The sequence below is a fragment of the Onychomys torridus genome, chromosome 5, assembly GCF_903995425.1.
Source record: "Onychomys torridus chromosome 5, mOncTor1.1, whole genome shotgun sequence".
NCBI classification, from domain to species: Eukaryota; Metazoa; Chordata; class Mammalia; order Rodentia; family Cricetidae; genus Onychomys; species Onychomys torridus.
The window spans coordinates 131134473-131159596 of record NC_050447.1 but is presented as its reverse complement, the minus strand read 5'-3'; the positions used below and the strand labels follow the sequence as shown (position 1 = coordinate 131159596).

The 25124-nt window shown below is 45.0% G+C and overlaps 1 protein-coding gene across 1 annotated transcript; it reads left to right on the top strand.

Annotated features, from left to right (window-relative positions):
• The first annotated feature begins 20528 nt into the window (after nt 1–20528).
• Nucleotides 20529–23274, top strand: Hnrnpa0 (heterogeneous nuclear ribonucleoprotein A0). The gene has a single exon (XM_036187761.1). It carries the CDS (start codon nt 20844–20846, stop codon nt 21759–21761), a length of 918 nt encoding a protein of 305 aa, XP_036043654.1. The 5' UTR covers nt 20529–20843; the 3' UTR covers nt 21762–23274.
• The last annotated feature ends 1850 nt before the right edge of the window (nt 23275–25124 follow it).

Genomic DNA, 25124 nt, shown 5'->3' with positions numbered 1-25124 from the left:
TTGGATTCCACTAATTTACCACAAGAACTTCAGTCCATTAATTATAACTGGACAACCAGATTTAATTCTATTGATGATAAATATGAATACTTAATGGATAAAACAATAAATCTTCAGAGCAACCTTAATGCCATTTAGATAATTTCTAAGGAGGAAAGAGCACCACTAACTGATAGAATAAAGTCTTGGGAATCATATGTTTCTGATGGACATAAAAAATTGTGTGATTCCTGGGGTTGGGGATTTAGCTCAGTGGTAGAACGCTTGCCTAGCATAGCACAAGGCCCTGGGTTTGGTCCTCAGCTCCAGAAAAAAAAAAAATTGTATGATTCCATGACACCTCTAGAATCCTTTACAGCAGAGGAGGTTCACACTCTGCAACAGGCAGCAGTTAATCGATTTCAAGCTCTGGAGGAGTCTCTCAGTAAGGATAATAAAGGAACTAATAAACAGCAGGGCAGAGCCATACAAGCAATAACATCACCAGGTGGCTCTTATAAAATGGCCTATCCTCTCACCATCTGTGAGAAGCCATCAGATGATACACATCCTGAAGAATATATAGAATGTATCAGGAAACCTATTCATATGGGAAATTTAAAAAATATTAAGGAAGCAGTAGTCACCTATGGAATACATTCAACATATGTAAAACAGATGTTAAATACATGGTCTTCCAAAAGTAGAATCATGCCAGATGACTGAAATCAGTTAATTTCAGCTGTATTAGAGTATATCCATCAGTTACAATGGAAAAACTGGTTTAGAGAAGAGACTAAGGCCCTTGAACAGCAAGGTGAAATAAGAGGTTTGGAGACCTCCCAAGATCAAATTCTTGGTGAGGGCCGTTTCATTGATTTAAATGTACAAACTACCTTGGATGAGCATACATTATCTCTATGCTGCACAGCAGCTTTAAATGCTTGGGGAAAAATTCCAAAACCAGGGAAACCAACTGAGCTATATATGAAGGTTTTCCAAGGGTCAAAAAGCAGTTTACTGATTTTTTACAAAGGCTGACCATGGCTGTAAACAAGACAAATCAGACCCACAATTAAGACAAGTATTAACTCAATCTTCAGCTTTTGATAATGCTAATACAGAATGCAAAAGAATACTTACACCTTTAAAGGTCAGGTCAGCACCTTTGGGAGGATGAATTCAACATACGAATGGTGTTGAGTCTCTTAACTATGGTAATCAGGCTTGGACAGGAGAGGCAATTTCCAAAGGTGGAAGGAGGCATCAAGGTAAAGAATGTTTTAACTGTGGTAACCAGGCCATATAAGAAGAAACTGTACACAGGGTGCTCCTAGAAGCAATGTTTATTTTAGAAATAACCCCAACAGGTGAGCACAACATTCTGGAGTATGCAGAAGATGCAGCAAAGGCTGACACTGGACCAATGAGTGCAGATCAACAAGAGACATACAAGACAACCCTTTACCAGTGGGAAATGCCTTGGAGGGCCTCTCAAGGCCCCCAAACTGAAAGTGGTCCAAACATTTCCAATCACCGTGAAGGAAATTCCTCCCCAGGACAATGAAATAACCCAGGGCCTAATGTAAAGAATGATACTGCACTAGATAACAGAACAACTTTGACAGATGCATCAAAAATTCCAAAAAGCAACATAAAATGAATATTTTGGCAGACTTCCATAAATGAACCAAGACCAAAGCTTAAAGTGTGAATTAATAACATTGTCCTTGAAGGACCAGTGGACATGGGTGTAGATGTGACTATAATTACACTAAAATCATGGCATCCAAATTGGCCTCTTCATGAGGTAGCTGTCCAGTTTCTAGAGATTGGCACCCTGTCTTGGGTAAAACAGAGTTTGAGATGGGTTGAATGCGTAGGGCAGAAGGACAGAGAGGAAGGCTGAAGCCATAGGTGGCAAATGTAGCAGTGAATCTATGGGGCCGAGATCTGTTACAGCAATGGAACACCAGATTAAAATTCCTACAATCTCAAGAGTGCAATATAGACCAATTCATGTTTCTGGGAATAATGTTATAAGACAGTATAAAAAACAGCCATCAATCATTCAGGCTGTACACAAGCAGAGCACAATTGCCATTGAACTCTCAGAAGTACCAATGGCCCTACCTTTAAAATGGCTAACAGAAATCCTGTCTGGGTTGGACAATGGCCTTTGACAAAAGAGAAGCCATGAGCTTTACAACAACTGGTTCAGGAGCAGTTAAATGCTCAACACATTGAAGAATCCACCAGCTCCCAGAATTCTCCTGTATTTGTTATTAAAAATAAATCTGGTAAATGGAGAGTGCTGATAGATCTGAGAGCCATAAATAAAGTAATGCAGCCAGCCTATGGGCTCCCTACAGAATGGGATGCACTTGCCCTCTCTGTTACCTAAATAATAATAACTATTATAGTTATTGACTTTAAAGTCTGTTTCTTTACCATACCTCTACAAGAAAAGGATAGAGAAAAATTTGCCTTCACATTACTATTTATAATAATTCCCAGCATATCAGGATATATCAGTGGAAGACCCTCCCATAGGGAATGTTAAATAACCCTACCCTGTGCCAATATTTTGTGCAAAAACCATTGGAAATAATTCATGCAAAATTTTCACAATCTATAATCTATCATTATATGAATGATATCTTATTAGCTGATCCAAAGTTAGGTACCTTAGAAAACATGTTTGAAAAAGTAAAGAAAGTTTTGCCTCACTGGGAATTACAAATTGCTCCTGAAAAAAATACAAAGAGTAAATTCTGTTAATTTCTTGGGATGTAAAATAGGTCTACAAAAATTAGACCTCAGGAGAGATCTATTGCAGACTCTTAATGATTTTCAAAGATTGTTAGGAAGCATTTCCAGCTTATAGGCCATCATTGGAATACCTGAAGATGGACTAGCAAATTTGACCAACACCTTTGTTTTATTATTATTATTATTATTATTATTAATATTAATTATGTATACAGTATTCTGCCTGCATGCCAGAAGAGGGCACAAGATCTTATTATAGATTATAATGAGCCACCATGTGGTTGCTGGGAACTGAACTCAGGACCTCTGGAAAACATCGAGTACTCTTAACCTCCGAGCCATCTCAGCAGCCTGGCCAATCCCCTAAAAGGGGACAAGGACTTAAATAGTCCATGAGAATCATCAGCTGAAGCTGAGAAGGAATCAGCTCTAGTAGAAGAGAAAATACAAGAGGCACATGTGGATCATGTGAATCCAGAACTTAACTGCATTCCGGTCATACTCCCCTCCAGACACTCCACCACACGGATTTTGATGCAGAGGGAAGATACTATATTGGAATGGATATTTCTACCCTATAAACTGAGTAAGAAGTTAAAGACTTATGTAGAAAAGATCTCTGATTTTATTCTCAAAGAAAATTAAGACTTTGTCAGCTGACAGGAATGGTCCCAGCAGAAACTGTAGTACCTTTAGCTAATGAGGAAATTTCTGACTTATGCAAAGATAATATATACTAGCAAAGAGCCTGCAGTAACTTTTTGGGAGAGATTAACAATTGCTATTGATAGGAATTCCATCTATGCCCCATAGTTGTGCATGCCTGGTGGACACTTAGTCATCTCCACCTAGTCATTTCTGGGTCATACGTCCTGCGTGCCCCATGCCCCATGGTAAAGCTCATGTGACTGCGTGATCTCTGCACGTGAGCCTGTGTGCGCAAGTGTGTCCTGACCTTTATAAGGCGGCGCCATGTTCCTCTCTCTCTCTCTCTCTCTCTCTGCCAGGCCTCACTTCTCCATCCTATCCCCTCTTCTTTCTAAGGAAGCCCATTCTAACTCTGGTAGCCATGGTGCGTGACTCTTCCGCTGACCAACCAGTGCCCTTCATTCTTTCAGCTCTCCCCAAAGCAAGAGAATAGAACTCATAAACAGAACTGAATGGGTCCTTCCTCACAGTGTATGGCAAAAACCAATCTCTGGAATCCCCACATTCTATACTGATGCAAACAAATCAAGGCAGGGTATATACCAGGAGTTTTAAGTAAAGTGGTTCAAAGCCCCTACAATTCTGTACAAAAGACAGAACTGTTTGCTTTTCTTGTGGTACTAAGGGACTTCACAGAATCTCTCAATATAGTCACTACTCTCAATATGCAGAGAGAGTTGTTTTATATATTGAAATTGCTGAATTTATTCCTGGTAATACAAAATTAACTTCACTATACAATTATAGGAAATCATCAAAAATAGGGAACATATATATGTGACACACATCAGATCCCATATGGGTCTGCCAGGTCCTCTAGCACAAGGTAATGATGAAATTGCTCAGTTATTAATGGCTAATGTGCTAGAAGCCTCAGAATTTCATAAGAAATGCCATGTAAACAGCAAAGGTTTGAAAAAGAACTTTTCCATCACTTGGCAACAAGCCAAGGAAATTATAAAAAAAAAGTCCTACTTGTTGCTTCTATAACCAAACTCCATTACCTGCAGGGAGCAATCCAAAAGGTATACAAAGAAATGAAATTTGGCAGATGAATGTATTTTATTTTGCAGAATTTGGGAGATTAAAGTATGTACACCATACCATCGACACCTAGTCAATATTTCAATGGGCGACTCCTGTGAGTTCTGAAAAGGCTGACTCTGTGATTACACACCTCTTAGGAGTTATGTGCATCATGGGAATACTTGTAAAAATTAAGACAGACAATGCTCCAACATATGTCTCAAATAAAATGAGACAGTTTTTTTGCTTATTACAATATAAAGCATGTTACAGGTATACCACACAATCCTACATGCCAAACAGTCATAGAAAGTTACAATCGAACTTTAAAGAATATACTAAATAAACAGCAACAGGTAACAATGACTCCTAGAAACAGATTGCGTAGTGCTTTATTAACCTTGAATTTTCTCAATGCTGATGAGAAAGGAACAACAGCTGCGGAGAGACATTGGACAACAGACAAAACTCCTGAGCTAAACCAACCGGTTTATTTCAAAGATGTGTTGACCTCAGAATGGAAACCAGGATATGTCCTATGTTGGGGAAGGGGCTTTGCTTTTGTTTCTGCAGGAAAGGAAAAGCTATGGATACTAACAAAATTAATAAAAATTCACTTTGAACAGGAGAAACCCCTTGATGAGGAGAAGTAAAAGATCATCCACCAATGTGACATCTCTACAAGTTGTCAGAACTCAACAAACCAGGGTCAGGGCAGGGTTCTGTTTTTTGTCTTTACAAGATATACCTTTATAGGAATACCCATCTTAAAGAAATCAAAAGGTCTTGGACACCCAGAAGTCTACAGCAGAAGGAAAGACCTATTGGTGCCAATATACTCTGCAGGGTAATATCTCACTGTCTAACATCTATATCTCTTTAACCCTAGAAAAGTTGTGGTCCCTATTCAATTATAAATCAAGCTGGCTTTGGAGTTGGAATGTGGCCCTCTCCTTCTCTAAACCCAAACATATTGTTCAAAGGAAAAATAGGAGAATCTGTCTCATATCGGAAGCGCCAACTGGTGTGAGACAGAAGAAAGCCAGTAAGCTAGGAACCATTGCTGTCAAGATTCTGTATTTTTTCATGCTTGTCCTTGCTTTCTGGGATTCCCTTTTCAATCCAGCACAAATTCAAACTTTCCATTTTTATATTAATAATGTTCAAGTTTTCCACAGTGAAAAATAAATCTTCCCAGTAGCAATCTCTAAAGTCTCCAAAAGGAAGATGGAGCCCCCACAACAATGTCTCTACTCGGTCCAGAAAGATGCCACTGTACCTAAGAACATTACTCAAGGATCAGCTTTGGACTGAAAACTCTTCATGACAGTTCTAAGATGAGATGGTCCATCATGCTACACTTCTAACCAGAACCTCAGACAATCTTATCCACTACTCTGAGACTGGCTGCAGACTCTACAGCTAGCCCAATTGAGCCCTAACTATCTACGTTTTCTTACAGGACCCCACAGAGATACTGTTGCTCCCTAAACAGCAGGAAGCAATTCTAAGAAAACTATGCCCCCTTTCCTAAAGTTTTCATTTTTTCTCAGGGTTGTGGATGGATGGTTTTAGGGTTAGGGGTAGAATGTTAAAATTTAGACTCAGTATTCTCCTTTAGAAAAGAAAAAGGGTTGGGCTGGGGAGATGGCTTAGTGGTTAAAAGTACTGGCGCTCTTGCAGAGGGGCCTGGGTTCGATTCCCAGCACCCACGTGATGACTCATACCTGCCTGTAACTTCAGGCCCAGGGATCTGGTGTCCTCTTCTGTCCTCTGTGGTCACCAGGCACACATGTGGCACACAGACATACATGTAGGCAAAACACCCATACATGTAAAATAAAAATTAAAAAGATTAGAAAAGAAAAAGGGGAATGGGGGATTGGGGATTTAGCTCAGTGGTAGAGCGCTTGCCTACCAAGCACAAGGCCCTGGGTTCGATCCTCAGCTACACACACACACACACACACACACACACACACACACAAAAAAAAAAAAAAAAAAAAAAAGAAAGAAAAAAGAAAAAGAAAAAGGGGAATGGATAGGAATAGTATATTAAGGTAGATTATTGTATGTACTAGTAAACTTATTTAGGAAACTATCAGTCTTGGGTAATTTGCAATGATATGGATTCTTGTATATTGATACAAACATAAACTGTTCTTATATTCATATTCAAGATAATTTGTATGTTGATACTAATACAAAACTATATTTGCTGTATTGTACACATATTCCTACTCCTGTTTGAAGTATTTTATATATTGATACAAATGTAATATATTTATCATAATGTATGTATGTTCTACCTTGTTTAGGATATTTTTATATATTGATACATATTAAGGATATTATTGTCACTGCATATTGCACTATACATTTCTCCCTCTAAGATATTTTGTGTGTTGTCAGAATTTTGAGGTCATTGTTCTCAAACTGTACATCTGCTCACAGACTGTTTACCTTGTTAATGTGAAGCCTTAGTCCTTAGGTTATTTTAGTAGAGAAGACTTACAGAACTATAGTCACCCATGCTTGTCATTTCTATAGTTATGTTAGTTAGCTTGTCCAGATATACAGATACATAGGTCAGATGGATAGGTAATCTTCATAGACCTACAGAATATGGCATTTAAAAGTTTTGATAACTTAGAATTCTGTTGATGTGAGACAAGATTGCTCTTGACAGCACTGATCTGATCCCAAGAAAATGTTGGGCTTCTAAGACATTTCCATTTGGAAGTTTGTCTTCTTCTTGGCACAAAATGGCCTGCTGGGCAAAGAACTGCCCTTGCCTCAACTGCTGACAGTACAAATGCTCTCCTTTCTGGACAAGCGGGACACAAGGAAAGTGACCACTGATCTCTGCCAAGACAGAGTAAGATGGTCTTTCAGAATTCCTACTTCTGAAAATGGTCTGTCAGATACTCTAGGCTTGTAGCCAAATTGGATGCCCCAATGAAGCTGAGAAACTTTAGGTGGCTGTCCAGGCTGCCAGCTGTCTCTGTTCTCACAAGAATTTTGGAAATTGCTTGCTTGCATTTTCCATTGTCTCAGGTGTTATTTATTATTTTCTTTCTCAGTCTTTGATGGGATTTAAGACTAGATAATTATAATTATAATCTAGTACTAGCTAGAACATATTAGTGCTAGAGTCAGAAACCTCAAGATAGGACAGGCATGGGAGTAATCTTGGTAATTTGCCATTTACCTGTGTTCTGGACATTTCTAGGCATTTAGCATGTCTTTCTTGTTTGATGTTATTCTTGTTGGTTGTAGTTCCATTTTTATTTATGTTATTATCCTCTGTTTTTCCTGGACAGTACTTGATAATCATTCTTATTGTATATAGTTTGCATTAAGTTTAGAACCTTTTTATTTAGACAAAAAGGGGAAATGTAGTGGAATTTGCTCTGCCCATGACCTTGGGCTATAGGGCCCGAAGGAGGTGGTGCTTCCTGCTGTTGTATATTAACTGTTAAAAGGTGAGGGAGGCCGGGCAGCAGTGGTGCACACCTTTAATCCCAGCACTCGGGAGGCAGAGCCAGGAGGATCTCTGTGAGTTCAAGGCCAGCGTGGTCTACAGAGTGAGATCCAGGACAGGCACCAAAACTACACAGAGAAACCCTGTCTAGGGGGAAAAAAAAGGAGAGGGAGAAGGGTGTCCCTTCTCCCTGCTGTCTGCCTGCAAAGTAGATTCACTCCGTGTCAGATCAGAGAACAACTTCAGCTGTCTACTTCGTTCTGTATTTGTGAGTGTATTTCCTCTATTTCCCTTAATAAATTTCCCTAATGCCTCTTAAGCAGACTCCCGTGGATTTATCACTTCAAGTTAGAGTTTCAGTCACGTTTGGAGAGGTTTAAGGTGAGACATGAGAATACTAAAACAATGTGCATTTTTCTTCATCAAGGGCAGAGGGATAGTTTACACCTCCACCACCCCATGTTTTAGCTCTCAGCCTCTGTCAGGGATTTCTTACACATAAAAAGGCATTTTTCAATAAAATGTTAGTGTGTCTTTTGTTTGTTTTGGTTTTTCAAGACAGGGTATCTCTGTGTAGCTCTGGCTGCCCTGAACTCCCTTGGTAGACCAGGCTGGCCTTGATCTCACAGAGATTTGCCTGTCTCTGCCTCCTCAATGCTGGGATATAAGGCGTGTGGCACCACCGCCCGGCTCAAATTTCCAAGAGAAAACAAATGAGAAGGCATTTGCTATATTCTCAGAAATCAATGCCAGACAAGTTCATTCTACCTCAGAGAGCTTGCTTTTCTTTTATTCTCTCTAACCCAGAAGCTGGTGTTGGAAAGGAAGGGACAAACTTTGTGACATTCAGGAGAAAGGCCCTTTCCCCAGGGTACTCTGGGCTCAAGGGACCAACAGCAGCTTTACTCCAGGGATTCAAAATTTTAGCTCCACATACAAAATCTCATCCAAGTATCTAAACCTTATATATGTTTTTCTTCTTGGTTTTTGGTTTTTTGATACAGGTTCTCACTGTGTATCCCTGGCTGTTCTGGAACTCACTATGTAGAGCAGGCTGGCCTCGAGCTCACAGAGATCAGTCTGCCTCTGCCTCTCCAGTGCTGGGATTAAAGGTGTGCACTTCTACGCCTGGCACTCCCATATATGTATTAATCTTACTTTAAGCCTGGAGAGTTCCATTGTGACACACTGTTGATGGACTTTGGCTGCACAATGACCACGAGGACACACTGAGGGTTGGAGTTTGGCTCCCAATAGAACATTTACCTAGTCCACACAAGAATCTGGGCTCAGAGATCAGCAAAAAGAAAGGGATGGGGGCAGGGTGATCTTTTTTTAAGTGGGTCAATAGACAAATGTACTTACTTAGCGATGTTTTTAAACACAAGACTCTAGAGGCAGAGGCAAGGCAGATCTCTTCAAACTCTATACCAGCCTGGGCTACATAGTAAGACCCTGTTGGTTTTTTTGTTTCTGTTAATATTTTTTAAATGATTTATTTTTATTTTTATGTGTGTTGGCATTTTGCCTGCATGTCTGTCTGAGGGTGTCAGGTCTCCTGGAGCTGGATTTACAGACAGTTGTGAACTGCCATGTAGGTGCTGAGACTTGAACCTGGGTCCTCTAGAAGAATAGCCAGCCATCTCTCCAACCCTTGTTTTTGGCTTTAAAGAGGATACAATGGAGACTCGATTTGTACTTCAGTGATATTTTTGTTTCCTAAATTACGTCTAAAATTTTGCCCCACAGAGGGCAATTTAGACGATGTGGAAGGAAGGGGTGCAGGCAGAAGGACACAGGAATTGGGCAAGAGGACATAAACTCACCTTTCTCCTAGGTTTTTTGTTTTGGGTTTTTTTGAGACAGGGTTTCTTTGTGTAGCCTTGGAGCCTGTCTTGGAACTGGCTTTGTAAACCAGGCTGGTCTTGAACTCACAGAGATCCACCCCTTTGTTCTAGTTTTAACTCCAGCATAGTGGGTTTTTCTTTATTTGTTTGTTGGTTTTGTTTTCTTTGTTGTCAATGTGAATTCAATTTTTGAAAATCAAAGTGGCAAGAACAGTTTCTGCATTCCAAATGAATCCAACCAACCTGTGCCATTCCTCTGAGGCAGGGACTGTGGAAGCTGGGCCTTCTTGTTTTGGCACAGGGTTTCTCCATGTACTCCTGGCTGTCCTGGAACCAGCTCTGTAGACCAGACTGGCCTCAAATTCATCAGTCCAATGCTTCTGCCTCCTGAGTGCTGGGATTAAAGGTGTGCACCACCATTCCTAGCTCTGGGCATTCTTTTTAATTCCATGAACCATCAACATGGTAGGAATTAGATGCTACTAGTCACTGAGCACATCTGTCCATGGACCCATTTAGAAAAAGTAATTTAAAAAAGAATTTGTTTTGGAAGGAGGGATTTCATAACCTAAAACTTTCCCCATTTTTCTTCTGTTTAAAAATATATCAAATCAGGCCAGGTGGTGGTGGCACACACCTGTAATCCCAGTACTCTGGAGGCAGAGGGCAGGTGGATCTCTGTGAGTTCGAGGCCTGCCTCCAAAGCTACAGAAAAACCCTGTCTGGAAAAACAAAAAACAACAACTTCTGACCTCTCCAGGCACTAGGCACATAAACAGTGCATGGACACTCATTTGGGCAAAACAAATACACGTAAGTTTTTAGAAAAGACTATAGTATTGAGAGAAAAATAGATTTTACATCTAAAAAAATCAATGAGCTATTTCTAATTAAAAAAAAAAAAAGAGGAATCTTTAAGTGCCCAAGATACCAGCAACCTGACAACAGTGACATTAATCCAACAGAACCTTGAGATAAAACTTAGCTGTGCTACTACAAATTTTGATTGATTGCTGAAGATATTGATGTCATTGAATGTACAACAAATGAAATTAGCAAATCATTAGAAATGGAAATGATTTTGATGTAATTTTATCCAGTTATTAATAATGATAAATGAAAATGCTTTTTACACTGTTTCAGAAGACAGTATAGTTAGAATCCTGGGCAGAAAGGAAACTGGATTTCAGGTAAGTTGGGCTGTCCAAGGTTTGTGGGAGGTGGCTAGTGTCATCCCAGGGACTGCCTTGGGGAGCTGCAGGAGTGAGTCCATTCCACATCGGTTCGTTGTTGCTCTTGGAATGTTGGCTGTTTTCATGTTCTCCATTGCTCACTTTTAGTTGAACAAGATGCTTGTTTTTCCCCTCTAATATTAATGTACTGAAAGTGTGATAATAAATACCCTTTAACTAAACATGTTTAGACTGAATGGTCCAGAAAGGCTTTGTATCTATAAGGTCTGACTGTGACTGAGGAAACCTCTCCTGGTCAGCTCCATAGGCAGATTTTCCTTTCTTTTCAGCTTGTATTCATTTATTTCTGTGATGCTGGGATACAGAACCTCCCATATGATAGCAGGGTGTCAAGCTACCCCTCACCCATCCACCCTGGCTCACTGTGTGCTCAGAAATAAGGAAGAACCAGATTCTTCCGGGCTCCAGTGGGTATGGTGAAGAGGACACTGCTTTTGTCAGGCTGATGGGAAGTAGGTCAAGATCAGGTATTTCTGTTGTCTGTCTCGGAAGATGAGCTTGGTGAGTCATTCTTGGTACCCCCAGTTGTTATCCCACATGCTGAAGCTAGAAAATGGATGAGATTAATGGGTAAGATTAAAAACTTTATTTTCATATCTTTCTGACAGATACCCCACAGAGATGAAATATTCAGCATAAAATTTGTTGGAAGAGCTACTCAAACAAATCCAAGTTTTTAATTAAATTAATTAATTAATTAATTAATTTATGGCTTTTCGAGACAGGGTTTCTCTGTGTTGTTTTGGTGCCTGTCCTGGATCTCTCTCTATAGACCAGGCTGGCCTTGAACTCACAGAGATTCACCTGCCTCTGCCTCCCAAGTGCTAGGATTAAAGGTGTGCACCACCACCACCGGCAAATCCAAGTTTTTAGTGGATTATACAACAACACTATTAAAATGAAAACAATTTTAGGATAATATAAATATGTAAATATAAATAAAAGCAATAACATTAAAACTCAAAGTTAAATAATTTGTATGATTTTAAGGGATATATGTAATCTATAAGTCTCTAAAGAATTCACAGGTAGCTGGGCAGTGTTGGTGCATACCTTCCTTTAATCCCAGCACTTGGGAGGCAAAGGCAGGCAAATCTCTGAGTTCAAGGCCAGCTTGGTCTATAGAGCAAGTTATCAGATGGCCAGGGCTGCACAGGAAACTCTGTCTCAAAAAACCAACTTCTGACACCCCCCCCCAAAAAAAATCACAGGTATGGGCTGGAGAGGTGGCTCAGCATCCAGTGCTCTTAACTGTCATTACCTCAATCAACAGGCCTTGGGAAATCCACACAAGCTGTCTGGGCAGGTGACAATGAACAAGAAGCCCTGGCTGTGGCCTCTGTGGGAGCTCTTCTGTGAGTGCATGGTAGGTAGTTCCCCCAGAACAGTCTCACAGGCTTCGGGGCCTCAACAATAGAATTTTATTTTCTCTCCAGTTTGGAGACCAGAGGTCTGAGATCCAGCTCTCAGCAGGGTTGGTGCTGCCCGCCTCGCCCTCCCTGGCTTGTAGGTGGCTGTCTTCTCATGCCTTCCCACTGTCTGGCCAGTATGAGTATGTGAATTCCAATGCCCTCTTCTTGCGTGGACACTAGCAATACTAAAGTAGGCCCATCCGGCATTATTATTATTATTATTATTATTATTATTATTATTACTACTACTACTACTACTACTTTATTTGCCTCTTTAAAGATTCTATTGCAAGATGGGGAGATGACTTAGTCAGTAAAGTGCTTGCCTTGCAAGTACAAGGACCTGAGTTCAATCCCCAGAACCTGCGTGTAATCCTGGTGTTTGGGAAGCAGAGACAAATGGATCCCAAGGGCCTGCTGGCTGTCCAGCCTAACCCACTTGGCAGGCTTCAGGCCAGTGAGAGGCCTGTCTCACAAACTACCCAGAATGTCCTCTGGACTGACTTCCACGTGCACATGCTCTCTGTGAATGTGTGTGCACACACGCACACACATGTAAAATACATAAATAAAGTGCAAAAGAACTCAGAGAGGAGAGCAAGGCGGGTCAAAGGCCAAGCCAAGGTTTATTTCAGGGGTCAAACGCCCCTTTCCACCCCACAGCTTACACTTCTTCCTCTTGCCTTGATGGAATTAAATCTGTTTCCTTTGGGCAGTCCCAGAATCTCCCCTGCTCATTCTACAACCCCCTGTATTTGGTCAGCTTCCTCATCCTCCAGGCAAATCTCGCTGCAGTGGGGAGTCTAGCTCCACCTCCTTCTCGAACCCATGTGAAGTTTTTTTTGAGCTGAGGTTCGAACCCAGGGCCTTGTGCTTGCTAGGCAAGCGCTCTACCACTGAGCTAAACCCCCAACCTCCACGTGAAGTTTTACAGAACTCAGGAGGCAGCAGGAGGCGCTCAAGGTTCCAGAGTCTGGAGATGTCATGGACCACAGCTCTGAAGCTGTGGTGAATGTGGTCTTTGTGCCTCAGGTTCCTGACTGAGAGTGTGCAGGACAACACCTGCTTCCAGAGGCATGTTGAGGGCTCTGTAAAGTCACCTTCCATGTGTGAGGTGCTGAGACACACAGTGGATACTCAGCCCCCCCCCCAGAAGCTGTTACCATAGTAACCAGAACAAGGGCGTGGGGCTGGGGTAGGGGAAAAGCCGGTGTGCTGTGGCCTCATGAGATCCCCCTTTCTCCGTGGATGTGGACTTATGTGGCTTTCCCTCGGCTCCATCCGGGAATTCCCGCCTGCGGTCGGTTCTTCCCTTCCGTCCATTTGCTTTCAGAGTTCTGATCTTTTTCCCTCAGGGTCCGTCCTTCAATCTGCTGTCTGTCTCTCTTCTGTCTCCTCTCTCTTCCCCTCTCTCCATCCCTCCCTTCCTCTCTCCCTCTCTTTTTCTATTGTTTTGTTTTCAGGTTTTGATTTTTTAATTTTTGAATTACATTTATTACATTTATTAGGGGATGGGAGTATGCACATGTCACAGTTTGAGGACAGCCTGTGGGGGCCAGTTCCTTCCTTCCCTCTTGTGGGTCCTAAGAACTGAACTATGGTTGTCAGGCTTGGAGGCAAGCATCTTTACTCACTGGGCCATCTTGCTGGGCCCTGTTGCAGGTTTTGTTTTGTTTTGTTTTGTTATTTCGAGACAGGGTTTCTTTGTAGCGTTGGAGCCTGTCCTGGACTAGCTCTTATAAAAATGATCTTCATTACAATCTGCAAGTAAATTGCCCAGTGAGGAGTGTGGTTTTCCCAAGAAACAATCACACTAGACTAGATACAGTGGGGTCCCTTCATATGGTACTCACACCGCAGGAACAGGGCCGCAGCAAGCAGGAGGAAGCACAGCAGAAGAAAAGGACATTCTGGAGACAGTCCCCCAACCCCATCCCCATCCTGGGGCTTTGCCTCTCCAGGATTTAGCTTTGCTATTTGGTGAATTGAACTCCATGAGCTCCATTGCTGACTGCAGCTCCTCTGCCATGGCCACCAACACTTAGAGACTAAACTACATGTGTATAAAGAGGATTTTCCAGAGTGGTTTACAGGCTGTGGTCTAGCTAGTCCAACAATGGCTGTCTACCAATGGAAGGACCAAGAATCCAGTAGTTGCTCAGTCTGTGAGGTGGGATGTCTCAGCTAGTCTTCAGTATATGATGGAATCTCAAAAGAGCAGGCTCTAATGAAGTGAGGGAACAGACTCACCAGCAAGAGAAAGAGCCAAGCAGACAGAGAAAGATTCCTTCTTCCACATCTTTTATGTAGGCTGCCAGGAGGAGGTGTGGCCCAGATTTAAAAAAAACACCAGAAAACCTAATAATTTTGGTCATTCTAATGGTCATGTAAATGCCTCTCATTAAGCCTGTCATTCTCGTTTCCCAGAAATCTTTATATTAAGTATTTTCCATGTGCTTATTGGCCATTCTTCTATCATCCCTTGTAAAGTCTATCAAAGTCTTTGTCCATTTTTAAAGGTTTCATTTCTGCTTCTCATTATCAAATTGTGAGAATTCTCTCCATATTCTTACACAAAACTTTTATCATGCATGGGTTGCAAGTGGCTTCTCTATTTGATGACTTTGCCTCTGTGTTTTCTTGACAATGTCTTTTGAGGAGTACTGGGTTTGTATTTCCTTCAAAAGATCTAGATTAAAAGTGGGTCTTCCATGCCGGGCGGTGGTGGCGCACGGCTTTAACCCCAGCACTCGGGAGGCAGAGGCAGGCGGATCTTTGTGAGTTCGAGGCCAGCCTGGTCTACAAAGCGAGATCCAGGAAAGGCGCAAAGCTACACAGAGAAACCCTGTCTCGAAAAAACCAAAAAAAAAAAAGTGGGTCTTCCTATTTCAAATGATCCCCTACCCCTCATCCTTTACTCCTTAAAAACTCTACCATAACTGAGCTCGATGCTCTCCCTGAACCAAACTGCTGTGACAGAGTGAACGGGAGGCCCAAGCTTAAGCTTGCAATAAAGGCTCTTTGCCTTGCACATGAACTCAGACTCCTGGTGGTCTCTGGAGGACTCATGACGTGGGCCTCACACTAACCATTTATGGGGCACCATTTTATTCTGGGGATACCATGCAACAACAGAGATGGTGGAAGCAAACTGTCCTGGGTGTGACATGAGCTTGGGGATTGGCTTTGACTCTCTGGGAATATAGGGATAGAAGAGAGGACTGGGCTGGACTTTGGCTTCTGCCACTCACAAGCAAGACACTGACGTAGATACTCTGTATTTTGATTTTTCCTTTATGAAATATGCAGATTCAAACTGGGGTCAAACAGTGTCTTCTCTGCTCAAGTGATATTTTGCACCTACAGTCATGCATCCCTAAGCCACAGGGATGTGTAACTTTTTAAGAAGTGTTCCATTAGGAGATTTCAGTGTGCAAACACCACAGAATTACTCACACTAATTAACACTTGACAGCTCCAGTGTCACTAGGGAGTAAAACCTTATGGGACTTTTCTATGTTGTCTATGCTAACGATTGATAGAAACTCTATACTCACCCTCAGATGCAGTTAGCTAGGCACATTAATGATATCAAACTGAAAATATCTTCCTTGGATTCTTAAATATTTAAAGCAAAGGGGTTCATAAAGATGTGAGCATGATTTACTCTCAGTCTATTGTATTTCTTTGGCTTAGCCTTGAGAAAGCAGGAGGTACAGATGACAGAATTTGGGCAACTTAACGTGGAGATAGCCTTGTTTCTTCAACTAAAGCCTGGCATCTCATATACCGGTCATGTGATGCTATCCCTGAGAAGACAGGGAACCAACAATAGACCAAATTAAGGATATCACCAAAGTCCAACTTAGTGAACCAATGAGTTTTATTGGGGTTACTTATAGAAGCAGATTTGCCTCAAAGACACCTGCATCAGCAAGTGGCCACCTCAGCATGGACAGTCCAGGGAAGCTGGGATCCTGGAGCTCATTGTAGCACAAATCTTAAAAGGTCTTATTAATGAAAACCAACCTGGAACCAGTTATTGGGGTGAATGCTGGAAGATCAGAGAAGCAGAACAAGCCACAGCCACATCACCTTGCCAGTTTCTCAGCTGGTCCTGTTTCCTCAGACTGGAAGCCTCTGGATCCTCATCCGAATGGATCTCAGCTGAACTGCTGCTCAAAAGTCTAAAAGCTTAACCAGGTTCTAGCTCCTGGTTTTCACGCCTTATATACCTTTCTGCTTTCTGCCATCACTTCCTGGGATTAAAGACGTGAGTCACCATGCCTGGCTGTTTCCAGTGTGATATCCCAAGTGATAGGATTAAAGGCATGTGTGCCTCCATTTTCTGGCTAAGTGTAGCTCAGGTCTGAGCTGGGGCCCACAAGGGTCCAGGCAAGTAGCTTTTTCTCAAATTTGGATGGAGGTTGGGCGCCAAATGTAGATGAATTTCTAAACAGTCGTATCAAATAAGAAACAGAGCCAAATAAAGAGTTAAAAGCCCAGAGATAAGAACAGTAGCCAAGAGCCAAGACCACCTTATCTTACCACTTGCTGCCTGTCCTTCCCGAGAGACCTTCTTTCTGTGTTCCTTTTATTGCCTTTCTGTTCTGCCTTCTCATTAGTTCCTTGTCACTGCCTGTCTATACAGACCTCCAGGTCTCTATGGTTCATGCTGAGATTAAAGGTTTGGGTCACTGCTTGGCTGTGTCCTTGACCACACAGAGACTGCCTGCCATGTGATCAGATTAAGGGTAAGCAGGACTTCTGCTGAATGGCTTGTTCTTAGCTCTGATCCCCTGGCAACTTTATTAACATACAAATAAAGTGTCACCATAGCTCATTGCACAGCTCGTAGTAGCTCCAGAGACTGTCTGCCAGGTGCCTCCATGGTCCCAAAGTCTTCTCTCCGCAGCACTCACTGCTCACCCATCCCTGGGTGGTGGTGGGGGGGTGGGAGTGGGTGAGGAGGTGAGAGGGTGAGGGGGTGAAGGGGTGACGGGGTGGGGGTGGAGGCTGGTGGATGGGGTGGAGTTCAGGGACTTCCTGAAGTTTTTGAGTTGTTTAGTTTCTGAGTTTAAGGGGCTTCCTTGCAGGGCAGAAAAGTTCACCTGTGCCTTAAGGCCTTCCCTCAAAGGTGGAAAGATTTATCTCAGAGGAAATTGCTACCCAAAAAACCTTTCACGATCCTTGGAAAGATTCAGAAAGAGAAGTATAAAGCAGTGGATCTCAACCTTCCTAATGCTGTGACCCTTTAATACAATTCATATTGTGGTGATCCCTAACTATAACATTATTTTTGTTGCTACTTCATAGCTGTAATTTTGCTAGTTATGAATCATAATATAAATGTCTGTGTTTTCTGATGGTCTGAGGCAACCCCAAAGGGGTTATGATGCACAAGTTGAGAACCACTGGTCTAAGGCATTAAGATTCCAGTGGTCATCTGCAAGATACAAGTAGGGACCAGGGAATCATCTTGTGTCAGTTAGGACTCCAGTGTTAGACAATCTGGTCAATATGACAGCTCCCAATGCCCTGGGCAATCCCTAATGTGGAAGGTGGCCTGCTTCAGCTGTCAAGCGCTGGCTGACTTGCTGGCAAAGACCAGCCTTCTAACTGCTCGGGTGTCGCTGATGCCTGCATCCTGTTAGCAGGTCAGCTGCACCACTAAAACTCCCTAAAAGATCATGAGAGAAACTTTATTGGGGCTAATGTAGCAACACCAGGGAGGGCAACACATGGGAGTGTCTGGGCTGACTCACCATGGGAGCCTGAGCATCCTGCTTACATTACCCTCTCTAGACCACAGAGGGAAGTAGTGCCCTTCTGGTCTAGGAGGAAATAGTCGCAGGTCTTCTAGAGTTTACTTAGGCCCATGCATAGTAAAGAGTCTGGATAATAGTTTCTAAGGCTCAGGGAACACTGGGGTGGGGACCTAAGGGCCAGAAGGTAGATAGAAAGGACGGTGAAATGCTGGTTCTAGTCTGGACAGTCATTGTAATCACCAACTGACAGGAGCTGTGGATGCCTGTAAGAGGTCTGCACAAGAATGGGCCCATCAACAGTGAGGCCTGGATGGCACAGTGGCTCACGGTTCCTACCTACTCACTTTTGACCTATTTGCCACCAACAGATTCAAGAGAGGGCTGTTACAGCCTTTGTGTATCCACTGGTGACCCCACCAGGCTCTGGTAAATAGTTCCAATAGTCAAGAATGACTTGGATAGCTGGGCGGTGGTGGCACACACCTTTAATCCCAGCACTCTGGAGGCAGAGGCAGATGAATGTCTGAAATCGAGGCTACACAGAGAAACCTTGTCATGAAAACCCGGAAAAAAAAAAAAAAGGTGAATAATAGGAAGAGATGGTTGGCAGGGATAAGAGAGATGATAAGGAGAGTAAACAGAAATTGTCAAAAACGAAAACCAATAAAAAATAAAGACCGGGGCTGGAGAGATTACTCGGAGGCTAAGAGTACTGGCTGCTTTTGCAGAGGCCCTGGATTTGATTCCCAGCACCCACGTGGCACATCCTGTAACTCTAGTTACAGGAGTCTGACACCAAAATAGCTCCTTCGCTTGAACTTCCTACTTCTGTTACACCTATCCCACCTCCGCATTTGTAAACCCTGGCATGCAGTTAGTATCTTTAAAACATTACTTTAAAAAAATTACTTGTAGGTGTGTGTGTCTACGTGAGGGGACGTGCACAAGAGTGCCTGTGCCTGGGGAGACCAGAGCCCTGACCTGGGCGCTGGGAACTGAGCAGAACTCTGGTCCTCTGGAAGCAAAGTGCTCCTAATCACTGAGCCAGCTCTTCAGGCCCCTAGTTCTATTATCTTAAAATGGAAAACAAAACAAAACAAAACAACCCAACTACCCCCAAACACATTTTCCTTGTTTTAGAAACAGATCTTGTCTGCGGACACCAAGCACAGTAAGTGACAGTTGTTTATCTAGTTATACAGGTAATGTGCTAGGAGGAGGCAAAATGACAGCGCGTCTGTCTGTCTGAAGCCGGCAGCCCAGTGGAGACGCAGGCAGTTAGTGCTGCAGAGCACAGGGTACAACGAAATAGCGAGGAGGAAAGTGGGGGGCAGCGCTGGAGACAGCTCAGGCAAAGCCTGGGTTCTAGTGAAGCTGGGTTTAATCCCCAAACAGGGGTAGCGGTGAGCACGCAGTAAAAATGTTACTGGTCATCTAGCACTCGGGAGGCCAATGTCCCGCGAGTTCGAGGCCAGCAGGGCCTAGATACCGCCCGTCTCAACACTTAAGTGAACAAGCTCTGGCTGGCCTGCACGGAAATGTCTGCAGGAGCGCTAGAGGCCACCACCGGCCGGTGGAGGCCGGGGCCCGGGCCTTGTCTGTCCTGCTACGTTAGCGAGCACGCCGGCACGGGGCATAAGTCACACTAGTTTAATCGAGCCACCAGCCCACCCCAAACTGCCAATAACCGCCTTCCGGTCAGGCCTCGGCCCTCCATCTTTGTGTCCCCCGCGGGAAGCGGACGCCAGGTGCGGGCCGGTCCCAACAGTCAAGTTTTCAAAAAGCCCGCGCGGAGGCCCCGGGCAGATCCGTTGGGAACGGCCAGGAGTCCCGCGAGGGCGCGCGAGGACGAGGCATGCGGGCGACAGCCAGCTCCGCACAGGAGGCGCCGGGCCAGCGCGTAAGAGGAGCGCGCCCGTGCCGCGGCCGCGGAAAACGGAAGTGGGTTCGAGAACCTGGCAGTGATTGGCTGGCCGGATACGTCCCTCAAGGGGCTGGCGCCAACGCCACTGCGGAGTTGGGCCAGGGGATCCGGCGAGGGGAGGGAGGGCGCGCTGCGGGAACAGCCGCGCGTCTGCTAGGAAACGCTCGGCGGATGCGCGCGGAGCGCTCTGGAGGGCCTTCTCCGGGGCACGGCGGGAGCGCGCCGAGTGTGAGCGCGGAGGCGGAAGGGCGGGCGGACGCCTGGCAGCCCGAGGCCCGGGCGAGACCGCGGAGGGCGGGGAGGCCGCGGCCTAGAGCGGCGCTGCGGCGCGGTGGGCGGGACTAAGGCGGGCGTGGAGGCGATTGGCCGGCGGCCCGACGTCGCTCGTGACGCACCGCGCGGGGAGGGTGCGCGCGCCTTCAGCGGCCTCTTTGTGTGGTGCCCTGATAGGGGAGCGGAGGTGGCGGCCGCGGCTGCCCTGGTGGGGTTCCAGCGTCCTCGGCTCGCCCTCGGGCCGGCAGCGCGCCCCTTCCCTCCCCCTCCCGCCCCTTCCCCGCCGGCGGCGGCGGCGGCCGGGCCCGGGCTGCGACGAGGCCTCCCTCGGCGACCGCTAACGGCGACGGCGACGCCGCGGAGCGCGCAGGGCGGGGGCAGGGCCCGGGTGGCCGACATGGAGAACTCGCAGCTCTGTAAGCTGTTCATCGGCGGCCTGAACGTGCAGACGAGTGAGTCGGGGCTGCGCGGCCACTTCGAGGCCTTCGGGACGCTGACGGACTGCGTGGTGGTGGTGAACCCCCAGACCAAGCGCTCCCGCTGCTTCGGCTTCGTGACCTACTCGAACGTGGAGGAGGCGGACGCCGCCATGGCCGCGTCGCCGCACGCGGTGGACGGCAACACGGTGGAGCTGAAGCGCGCCGTGTCGCGGGAGGATTCGGCGCGGCCGGGCGCGCACGCCAAGGTGAAGAAGCTGTTCGTGGGCGGCCTCAAGGGCGACGTGGCGGAGGGCGACCTGATCGAGCACTTCTCGCAGTTCGGCGCGGTGGAGAAGGCGGAGATCATCGCCGACAAGCAGTCGGGCAAGAAGCGCGGCTTCGGCTTCGTCTACTTCCAGAGCCACGACGCGGCCGACAAGGCGGCGGTGGTCAAGTTCCACCCGATCCAGGGCCACCGCGTGGAGGTGAAGAAGGCGGTGCCCAAGGAGGATATCCACGCGGGCGGCGGGGGCGCGCGGGCGGCTCGGGGCGGGCGCGGCGGCGGCCGGGGCCGCGGCGGGGGCGGCGGCGGCGGCGGCCGCGACCAGAACGGGCTGGCCAAGGGCGGCGGCGGCGGCGGCGGCGGCGGCTACAACAGCTACGGCGGCTACGGCGGCTACGGCGCCTACGGGGGCGGCGGCGGCGGCGGCTCGTACGGCGGCAGCGACTACGGCAACGGCTTCGGCGGCTTCGGCAGCTACAGCCAGCACCAGTCCTCGTACGGGCCGATGAAGGGCGGCGGCGGCGGCGGCTGGGGCGGCCGCAGCAACAGTGGACCGTACAGAGGCGGCTACGGCGGCGGCGGCGGCGGCGGCTACGGCGGAGGCTCGTTCTAGAAGCCGCGTTCCGCGTGCCCGGCGAAGGCGGCGGCGCCTCCCCTCCGCGCCCGCCCGGGTGCCCTCGGGGAGCCGCTCACCCGGGGAGGGGCGACCCCCCATTTGCCTGCCTGTCTCCCTCTGAAGGTGGACTCGGCCCCACACACACATTTTTGTGTTACAGTCATTGATGGACTCTATTTTTTTATTATTACTTGGACCTTGGTCGTTTTTATACTAGCAAAATGTCTTGTTTTAATTTGTGTTTTTTTGGGGGCGGGCGGGTGGGAGGGTGGGAGGGAGTGAACTTGCTGATTCTGTAGCAAAACCTGGGTGGGGGTTGGGCGGGGGGTAGTTTACTTTGTTGTAAGGACTTGATACCTGGCTACAGCGTTTTCTATGAAACCTACTTGGATCCCATGCCTGAAATTTGGAAGCATATGTACAAAAATCATTTTTACGTTTTATTTTTAATAAATCATTGTGTTTGACCGTACATGTCTAACATTTTTTTTTCTAGGATCCACTCCTTACCGTTTTAAAGGATATTTTTGTTAGTTTTTGATGTACTTTGAGAAACTTAAAAAAAAAAGAGGTCTTGTGGGTTATTTTTTTCCCCTTCCTGTTGCCCAGCTAGTGATGTGTTGAATTTACCCCTTGCAGTCAAACTTTTGAAGTGGTGGATGTGGCTGTTTAAGGTTTCTGTGCATCCATCTCCTTGTAATAAGCGATTAAGCTTGTCATCTTGACATGGTTGGTCACTTCTTTCTATGAGAATTTACTTCAAAATATGTACTGTGTAGTTTAAAAAGAAGTAGTTTGTGTTTAAGCATGTGTTCTCATTCATATAAAACTGTTTAAAACTTTTTTTAGATGACCTAGTTTCATCCTTATTGGTTTGTCTGTAATGAATGGTTACAAATAAGGGTTATGTTTACCCTAACACTAAGTGATTTTTTTTTTTTTTTTTGTATTTTCAGAGCAGGTTTAAAAACGTTTCTTTTCCTAAATCTGAACTTTGTCCTTTGAAGTCCAACCCGTGTAGCACCATCTACTGGTGGAGTGGCGGTATAGCTGCGAGACGGTTGGTTTAAAGTGACAATTTCATCAGATTGAGCAGTTTGCCATCAGAAGTCTGTACAGACTTGAAAGTTCCACATTTACTTGTAACTGAGATGGGCTTCACAGGAATGTAGTTCACAGCCCTTACCAGTCTTTCTACACGAGATTGGAAAATGTAAACTGCTATGCATAGCTTGGGCAGTAGCCCCATTCTGCTCTGATAGCTACTGGTGCAGCTATGTGTACTGGGGTTTTAGGTGCAAGTTGTAAAACAAAATATATGTATTCTGCTTGGTTAACGTGTATTTGTAGCCCTTCATGCAATAGAGTTCAAGTTGTTGTTTATAAAAACAAAAAACAAAAACAAACAAAAAAAAACAACCCTGATAATAGGAGAAAATTGCCTTCCTGGATAGAAACATAGAATAGCAACGTTTATGGATATCACAAATAAAGAATTCAATTCTTTACATGATTGAGTGAGAGTATGTATAATCCGGTGGGTGGTTCAGAGTACCAGTTAACTTACTGGCTTTAATGGTGTGATAAATTTTTTTCACTCAGATTATGAAAGCCTAAAGCCTTATGGTAATACTTTAATGTTGAAACCCCTACATTTTAACTAGATCTGATTCTTGCCCGAATAGTGTAATTACCAAGGCTCTTAAAGAGGTCCAAAGGACATGGAGGTTAGGCTCGTTGGCTCGGGCACTTTGATGATGGTGCTTGGCTCAAATGTTTAGCACCTCTGACAGGTAAGTGGCCCACATGGACTGGGAATTGGATGGAAATTGAATTTCTTGCTCCCTTTGCTCCGGTGCACTTGGGTTTCTGCTTGAGCTTTTACTCACAAGACTACTTGAAGGTTTTTTAAATGTGGTTTGTTTTTTTTGGGGGGGGGTACCTAGAGGACACAGGAAATGATTTAGAGCTATCGTTACGTGCTACCTCTGATGTTTGCTTATCTTTGGGGAAAAGATTGAGTTAGCTGGTAGGAAATAGCGGAGATTGTCAAGCATGAGGTCATTTTCTTACTTTGAAAATGGTGACGAGAAAAAGGTAGTGGATGACGTACATAAAAACTTCCGTTAGACCCCACGGTTCACGGTGCCTACTCAGCCAGTGTCATCTGTGTTCACCTTAGAAGTCTCGAATAGTAGGACAGGAAAGAGTTCCTGTGTTCCCCTGGCCAGCATGGAGAGCTTTTTAAATGGGTGGACAGCTGTTCGGTGTCTTGATTTACCTGTGAGTCTGAACAGAGGACTTCTAAGCTTAGTTGACAGGAGGTGGAGATGGTTTTTCATACTTGATATAATCTGATTTTCAAGATGAAGTTGCCCCAATGTGAAGATCCTTGTATTTCAAATACTTTGAGTGTGAATTCTAAAGTAGTCATTAGTTAAAAGGTAGTTTGGAAGATCTTTACAGTTGTTTTGTGTGAGTGTATGTGTATAAGCCTGTGCCTTTCACACAGCAACCTGTGGATATCAGGAGTTATGCAAGTCTGCTCTACCATCTGGGGCCTGGGGATCAAACTCCCAGCTGCAAGTGCCTTTCCCAGCTGAGCCATCTTGATGGACCCTGGAGATCTTGAAATAAGGTCGCAATAGTTTAAAAATTTTTTTTTAAGTTTTTTTTTTTTTTTTTTTTTCCAAGACAGGGTTTCTCTGTGTAGCTTTGCGCCTTTCCTGGAACTCACTCTGTAGACCAGGCTGGCCTCGAACTCACAGAGATCCACCTGCCTCTGCCTCCTGAGTGCTGGGATTACAGGCCTGTGCCACCACCGCTCGGCTGGTCTATTTTTTAAAAAAGGTATGTGTGTGGGTGTAGGTTTGTGAGTACAGGTTCCTGCAGAGTCCAGAAGAAGGTATTGAATCCGTTGGAGTTGGATTACAGGTGATTGTGAGTTGCCAGATGTGGCGTCCTCATCAAAAGCTGAGCCACCCCCAGACCCCATTATTTTAAAGCTTAAAAGTGATTTAGGTCCACAAAATGCTCTCAAGTCTGAGTGAATGTATTCATGGTTATACCCTAATATGGAACCTTGTCTTAGGGAAGGTATTAAAGGATAAAGGGTGGCTGAGAATTTGGAATTTAGGACCCCTTGCCTCAAGACCACGAGTGAGGGTCAGTTGATTTGTAGACGTGTTTGTTCACTCTGAATTGGATCACTTGCATTTCAGCTTGTTTTCTATGCGTCTGGTAATGAAAGTGTAAAGTGTACTCGGAGGTGTGGGTTGGTTTGCTCATCACCTGCCTTTAACTAGGGTATGGGTGCGACCTGTGGAACATTGACACTTGAAACTCTCTTCCACTTCAGTC